The following is an 8,208-nucleotide window of genomic DNA, read 5'->3' as shown; positions in this document are numbered from 1 at the left end:
AAAAAAAAAAAAAAAAAGAGTCTAGAATCTAATGGTCATGAGCCAGAAAGCCTTTTTTTTAATTTTTAAAAGGATTTTTCTTAAAAGCTGTTATTTTTCTCTGAAAGAAAAGATCTCACCAAACCACAAGCCCCTCCCATGACCACCTGACGAGTGAGGCTCCCGTTTTCCCAATGAGCCATGCCATACCTTCTCTTCTGAAGAGACGGTCAGCTTGTCGCTGGATATCAAGCTGCACACCTGGTCCAGACTCAGGCTAAGAAACTCTTCTCCTAGCATCACCTCTGGAAAGTGCTGCTCTGTTCCAAAAAAAAAAAAAAAACTGAAAAAAAAAAAAAAAAAAAAAAGCAGAAGTTTAAAAAACAAAGTTATAACACACTCCTACCCTTCCATGACAATCTGTGGGATTCACAGTAGAGTCCTAAAGGGGGTCAGGGGGGCCGTGGAGGGAAATGGAGCGAAAGAAAGGCAGAGACATCACGGCTGGAGGGAAACTCGCCTTTTAATTCAGCAGTGATGGTATCGCCCACTATGATCCTCTATCCTGAACATCAACAAAGACGAAAATGGGGCAGACAGATCTGACTTTATATTTTTTCCATGCTCCATGAGATTAATAATAGCATTGCAGAAAAGCCTCACTGGGACCTGCCTCCATAATTGAGCTCATTTCTCCTCAGGGTACAAGCTGGTAGAGTCACAGACAGTGCACCCTGAAGCTCGGCCAAACAAAAATGGGTCAGAACTGCTGTGTGTCTGAGAGGTCTCTGGAGGTTCTTATAGGAAGTCAACATTAGAAGGTTGGAAGATGTGATCATCCTTTCTTGCCCAAAGTCAAGCCTACTATTGTGAGTCTCTGGTTCATGAGGAGGCCCAACTAAACATTCATCCAGGTGGCAATAGGGTGGCCCCACCACCCCTAGGAATAGTCCATGGAGCCAGGGCTATGGAAGTGTAAGACACAGGGGAATTTGGTGACAACTAGAATAAGATAAAACCCACAGGCCTAAAGTCCACAAAAGGGAAATGCCAGGGACACGTCCTACCCTGATATTTGTCCAGGCCATTATCCTGCTATGTCCAGAGCATTAAACTCAATGAAATGTCATCATCTACTTCAGAAAGAAGGAGGCTAGGTTCAAATCCTGGCTTTGCCATTTATAACTATGATTTTGGGCCAATGGCATCATTGCTATGTTGCCCAGGCTGATCATGACCTCCTAGGCTCAAGTGATACTCCTGCCTCAGCCTCCTGAACAGCTGGGACTATAGGCACAAGCCACTGCCCCTGACTTCATCAACTTCATAAAAATCAAACAAAGAATTTAAGATTGAAATCATTTCTTGTGAAAATCATTTTTAACTTGTTATATCGAAACAACTTCAGACCCAAAGAATTCTCTTACAAATTTCTACTTTCATCCAGATTCCCTAAACATTAATAGTTTACTCTCACAGATTGAGTTATAAACAATATTTTCCATCTTCCACTGGACAAAATAGGACTCCCCACTTGCTCCACACCAGCCTATTGATATTATCATAGTCACAACCAAAGGTTGTCCATCTTGAAACTCGGGAATGTTTAAACATAATAAGACAAATCCAAAAGTCAGTTTCTTTATGAAGGGAAGAAACTGTCAACCACCGGTCTCCCCTGGCGGTCCCCCATCCGAGCCTCCCTCAAGTTGACCCTGCTTAGCTTCTGGGCTGAGGCGTTCCCTGGCTGCTACGGTCCATGGGGCCTGCCAGGATAACCCCCCCACAAAGCGTCAATATGGTAAGACACTGGTCTTTGCTTCTCTGTATATCAATACAAAAAAAGCCTTTAGTTTTTAAGTTAAACATTCAAAAATCCTTCTTAACTATGGAAATATTTAAGACTAGATAGTATTAATTTTTAAGCGTTCATTCCTAAAGATCTTAAAATAAAAGCAAGAGAGCAATCTTCTTTGGATGATGAAATTTATTGTTGGGCTGGAGGCTGGGAAAATACTAGATTCTCCCTCCATTCCCTTTCTGGTCCAGGAAGTCTTTGTACCACAGTCCCCTGTCAGTTTGTAACACCCAAGAAATAGCAGATAGAAAAAGCAGTCACCGCACAAGCCACCACACCATGACCAAGCACAGGACATTGAGCCTCTCTGGACCAGCCAAAGCTGAGCTCAGCAGGACCACATGGTTCTCAGGAGAGTCCCACAAACCAGCACCAACATCTCTTCCCCAGAGCCACTTCTGGCCTTCCCACATTTATCTTTGGTTAACCAAAAAACTGACAGTTGGAGAAGGAAAAAGAACAAGGGGAAGTAAGAAAGTAAAATTCTATGCTATGAAATAAAAATGTCCTTAGAGCTCATAAGGCTGCAGATAGGCTTAGATTCTGAAAGGGAAGATAAAGGAAGTGCAGTAATGTATATTCTAGGTGATGTGGGGAATAAATTAGAAATCCCTGAGATAAATCAAGACAGAAAGTAGTCAGCACCCGCCTCCATCTCTCTATCCCTCCCCCGCTGCAGGGTTTAAATCTAAACCCCTTCTTTCTGAAATGGGCTGCTTCTCTGCCCATCTGGAACCTTCCACTGAAATCCCATTCAGAAATCCCTCCAGGAAGCAGTGTCTGATAGGGAAGGGGGAACAAGAGAAATAACAGGCAGCAGCTTCCCACCCAGGGCTGGCACCCATGTATCTGGGAGGTTTGCAGGGCATGAGCAGAAAAAAAACAAAGAAAGGGATCAAAGAGGAAAATGCCTTCCTTTCTCCCTTTAGTCTGAGGAGACAGGGGTAGCCCATAGAGTCTTTGGACCAGGATCCCCTCTCTGTTAGCAGCACTCAAGAAACAACAGGATAGAAAAGAGAAACAGGATGTTCCAGCTAAACCCATTTCCTGGGAAATAGGATTTCCCCAGAAGACTTTGTATTCCAGTCAGCCCTCTCCACAGCTGCTTCCTGGAAAGAACCCACTTTGCTCCCAGAAGACACCTTCCTGAATCATCTTCTATTTTGAACAGTTATTTGGGGTTTTTTGTTTGTTTTGCTTTGCTTTTAATATATTAATGGAGAATGTAATGAAGAGCCTTCACTAAGGATCAGAAGACCTGGGTTCACTTCTTACAGTCACTTCTTCCTAGGCTTTGGCATGCTTATCCATAAAAGGCAATCATAATACCTGACATAGGTCTCAAGATTGCTTTGAAGCCCAAAGATGATAATATATATTAATTCATTTTGAGATCTTTAAGAAACTCTTTAGAAATGAAGGATGAATATTATCAGCCTGTATTCCTGCTTTGCAAAGTCCAGTTCTATAGGCAGCACCACTCTTTAACAGAGAAGAGTTTCTTTATCATCAAGATATGGCTTGGGGCCAGGCACAGTGGCTCACACCTATAATCCTAACACTTTAGAAGCCTTCAGCAGGAAGATCATTTGAGGCCAGGGGTTCAAGACCAGCCTGGTCAATCAAGTGAGGCCCCCTCTCTATTAAAAGAAAAATGTTTTAAAGACATCCTTTGGGACTGCAGGTCCTATGGGCAAGGCTGTGTACATGTAAGATCTTAGAGACCAAATTTAATTCTATTGAATTCAACAAACTGTCCAGAGATATTGGTTATTTCATTCCTTGAAGCTTCAGGTTTCCCATATATTAAATGGAAATAATAATAGTACATATCTTGTAAAGGTGATATGAGCATTAAATAAAGAAATAGATATAACTCACATTTACTGAGTCCACTGCAAGTGCTAGATAACTGTTAACATATGAGGTATCAAATGCAGTGTTTCTTCAAAAATGAAGAAAACAGAACTGATGTCTACAAGGAACCTACTGCCTTATAAGCAAGACAAGACAAGGCACAAATAACTCCATCTCAAAGTCCACCTCTGATAGGACTGAGAGAAATAATTTCAGTATAAACAAAGGCAGGGAAGAGGAAAATTGAGAGCATGTGTAAAGAACAGCAATAGTGAAGTGTAGCTAGAACATAGGTGATGTCTTCATTTGTCCAACAAAGATTTGCTGAGCACTCCCTAAGTATGAGGAGCTCTGCCAGGCTCTTGGAGACGTGATGGAGAGGCAGACGAGGCTAAATCCTGGGGCAGGGGGTACATGTGCAGGGGGCATAGTACATTTTAACCATGGGCCAGCCATAACTCTCCAGTAATAACTCTAACTTTTCTTATCATTTTGCTTCTCCTTCTCCTTCTTCTTTTTTTTGAGACAGAGTCTTGCCCTGTTGCCCAGGCTGGAGTGCAGTAGCACAATCTCAGCTCACTGCAACCTCTGCCTGCTGGGTTCCAGCAATTCTCTCTCCTCAGCTTCCTAGGTAACTGGGATTACAGGTGCACTATGCCCAGCTCATGTTTTTGTATTTTTAGTAGAGATGGGGTTTCGCCATGTTGGCCAGGCTGGTCTCAAACTCCTGACCTCAGGTGATATGCCCGCCTTGGCCTCCCAAAGTGCTGGGATTACAGGCGTGAGCCACCATGCCTGGCCTCCTTCTTTTTCTTAAAGAGAAGTGGACACAGAGAAAAAAAAGCCAGTTAATTAAGGGTTCTGGTTAAGAGTTCTAATTAATCAGGCTTTACTATAAGTAACAAATATTGTTTAAGTTCCAAGTCCTGATTGGTAAAACACAATGAGTTTGTTCCTGTCCATGTGGATGGGAAATTATGAAGAAGAGGAAGAGGCACTATACAACTTTCAGTATTTTCCCCACCAAGCAACACAAGCATGTCTTCTCAATGTTAAAAGGATGATAAAATTTGGGTGACACATTCCCAGGAAAGGGCTTTCTCTGGTGGTACAGTTGGGTCTTGCAGAAAGTTAAGGCCACTTCCTAATATTAGCTAACACTATTCTAAGTATTTTACATATATTATGTCTCTCAATCCCCCCAAAAGCCCTACTAAAGTGAGTATCAATATCCCCATTTTACAGATGGAGAAACAGAAGCTCATAAAGTCTAAGACATGTGCTTAGGTTTACAGAACAGTAAATCTGGTAGAGCCAGGTTTTGGAACAAAGGCTGCCTGATTATAATAACAAATATTCTGATAAGTACCAAGAACACCAATCCTGAGCAGTCCACTGGGGTAAAATTAAACATGGACATCAGAAAACAAAAACTTTAAGAATCCCTCTTAGGGATTCTTACCTCTTAGGTAAGAATTCTTACTTCTTAGGGGTGCTGGACATATAGAGAGACACAGACAGAGGATATGCATCTAAAAACCTTTCTTTGGGGAAAAAAGAGAGTAATCTTAGTCCCTAAATTCCTAAATTCTTGGCATTTTGGAGTCAGTTCTGGTTCAAATCTCAGACCTAACCCCGGAATTAAGACATTTCCCTAATCCCCCCTGTTCACCAGGCTAAAGGAAGTGATAGTCTTTGGGACTCCCAAAGCCCCCAAAAAGAAATAACAATCATATCCCTAATCACCCTGCTTTGTTACATGAATCTTTCTATTCTATTGGGACTGGGAGCCCCATGAGGTCAGGGAACAAGTCTGTCATTTGAAGCTGAATCCTCAGTCTCCAGCACAACATCTGTATATACTGAGCTCTAAAATTATTACTGCACTTTCCTGACTGTTCTTCAAGAGTGCCTAGGACTCAGGCAACCTCTCAGGCTGGCCCCAGGACTATTCCTCTCTCCTTATGGAATGAAATAAACCTAAACCTTCGATGTGGTTCATCTAACTACAAGCTCAGAATAAATGGAATGATGACCCATCTGTGACTTCCTTGACCTGCAGAGATGAAATAAACCCCATAAGCCTCATAATTCTCAGGGCCAGCAGCCCCATGGAACAGGTGTGAGTGCCTCTGAACTGAACCACAGGTCACACCCTCAGGAGAGACTAGCTGACACCGGTGGACACACAAACAAAATCAAAATATTTTGGCAGGGTGAAAAAAAAAACCACAGAACTGCCTTAAAACTTTCTCTTCTGCCCCTTATTACTCTATTTTCGGAGACCAGTGGCAAGCTTTCTTGAATCAATATTTAGCTTTCCAGGCTCATACTTTCTCCACTCTAGGGAGAAGGCTCAGCGCCTACAGGGAAGTAACAGAGACCTACCTTGACCTCTTCTCAGAAGGGTCATGACCAGCAATCCTCAGACTCTAAATATTATTACCTCCACACTCCCTGGGAAGGCAGGAAATGAGCTCTCTTTCCACGATGCCTTAACTACTCCAGAAATATATATGTTGTCCTCTTCCTTTCTCTCTCTCTCTTTCACACACACACACACACACACACACACACACACACACACACACACACACACACAGAGCCAAGGGCCATAACAGTGCTATTGATTCAACAGTGAGGTTCCCCAACCCAGAAAATGGAACAAAGGAAGTTTCCTAAAATCCTAACAAAGAGCAAGCAACAAAAACTATCTATGTCTGCACGACTGCCTCATTTGCCACCTTCAAATTAGAAGCAGAAAATCTAAGAGAAGCAGGAGTGAGGCAACCATCAGGGGAAAATAGGCTGCGCTGGTCTGGGCGGGTGGGAAATAACTAGCTGGGGCTTAGGACACAGACCTCTGCAGTCAGCTGGCCTCGCTGTGGCACTACCACTTACAAACTTTTAATATATGATCTTGGACAAGTTACCAAACCTCTCTGGAGTTTCAGTGCCTTCACCTATAATCTGAGAAAATTATAACTATCTCTTATACTTAGGTGAACAAAATGAGGCCATGCCTATGAATCACGTAACATCATTCCTGGCACCTAGCAAGTATTCAAAAATGATAGAAACGCCCATCATTATCATCATCATTATTTCATGGTGACAAGTTACGAGCAGCAATTTTAGAAGAGGACTCTCACTGAGTCAGAGGTTTATGTTTTCTAACGTTTCTCCAAATTTTTGTGCTGCCCTTAATTTAATTACTTCATTCCATGATCTCAGATGACTCAATCCGTCAAAAAAAGGTCATTTCTCTCCACGAGCACATGAAATCCAATGGCTTTTCCATCCTGTGGCTGGAGGTTTCACTTAGCTTTGGCAGACTGATGTAAACAACATGTCCAAAGAATTTTAATTGCCATTTCATTAATGAAGGCCCATTAACATCCCTCCCAAACAGCTCTGCTGATGGCCCAGTGCATGGCTCTCTAATTACCAAACAACGAAGTCCCCATAAACCTGGGTCCTGGCCTCTGAGGTTAAAGATTAAGCAGTCCCTGGAAACAACAATAACGAGGTATAAGGAACGGGCTGTGAAAGACACTGGGGTCCATTTCCCAGCTACTCGCTGCCCAGAAAGACTGCGATGCCATTAGCTGAGACAAGGGCCTGAGCAGTCGGCTTCTACATGTGTACCTACCTCTTCACCCTAGAATAACATATATCATAGCAAAGATCTGGGGGATTTTCCTGAGGAGGAGACTGAATCCAGAGGAAGCAGGAGAGACTGCCACAGCAGGAAGAGACAGGACCCTTCAACAGGAAACCAAGGAGGCAGCTAGATATAGAGATGATGCTTCAGGCCCTATAAAGTTGTCCTCTTGCTGGAAAAGCTGAGGACCTATCAGAAGCCAAGAACTGGCTTTAAAATAAAGTCACATTTGTTTAGAGAGCAAGTTGGCAAATATCCATCAAAAAAAGTTTAATGTATCAAAAAAAGTTTGACCCAACCATTATGCTACTAAGATTGCATCCTGTAGGTACACTAGTAAGTGTACTCCAAAATATTATGTATAAGAATTCTCACTGAAGCATTTTAAATAAAAGAAAAAACTGGAATCGTTAATGTCCATTGATAGAAGACTGGTTAAATAAATTATACCTCATCCATGTGATGCAAAAGATTAAAAGAATACGATATAGCCATACACAAGGGTCTGAAAATAATTGCAAGATTGTATTGTCAAACAAAAGTACAATGAGTCCAGAGTGCTTCTGTTTGTGTAAGTTCAAAAGCATAATACATAAATTCTGTAGGGATACCAAGGATCTCCCCACTTCAGAGAGACAGCCTGGGAGAAGACTGGCTTTGCATTTTATACCTCTATGTACTGTTTACATTTTTTTGGTCATCAGTATAAATTGCTTTTATTGAACATATTACCTAAATTTTTCAAACAATGGTATAGAAATGTATCTGCTAACACCGAAAGACATTCAGAATATACCACTAAGAATGTTTTTTTAAGAGATGGAGTATCGGCCGGGCACGGTGGCTCACG

General features: G+C 42.1%; 1 protein-coding gene across 5 annotated transcripts in view; it reads right to left on the bottom strand.

Annotated features, from left to right (window-relative positions):
- KLHL3 (kelch like family member 3) overlaps positions 1–8,208 on the bottom strand; it is a 123,350-nt gene that overhangs the window by 64,593 nt on the left and 50,549 nt on the right. For 4 of the 5 annotated variants that reach the window (XM_037728654.1, XM_017500966.2, XM_017500967.2 and 1 more), the window contains exon 6: positions 190–299. In XM_037728654.1, coding sequence (XP_037584582.1) covers positions 190–299 — 110 coding nt within the window. The remainder of the gene's footprint in view (positions 1–189; positions 300–8,208) is intronic. The other variant, XM_037728656.1, reaches the window with a different exon arrangement.

Source organism: Cebus imitator, unplaced genomic scaffold (assembly GCF_001604975.1).
Source record: "Cebus imitator isolate Cc_AM_T3 unplaced genomic scaffold, Cebus_imitator-1.0 Scaffold274, whole genome shotgun sequence".
NCBI classification, from domain to species: Eukaryota; Metazoa; Chordata; class Mammalia; order Primates; family Cebidae; genus Cebus; species Cebus imitator.
The sequence above is the reverse complement of the archived record's forward strand: the minus strand, read 5'-3'. Positions and strand labels throughout refer to the sequence as shown.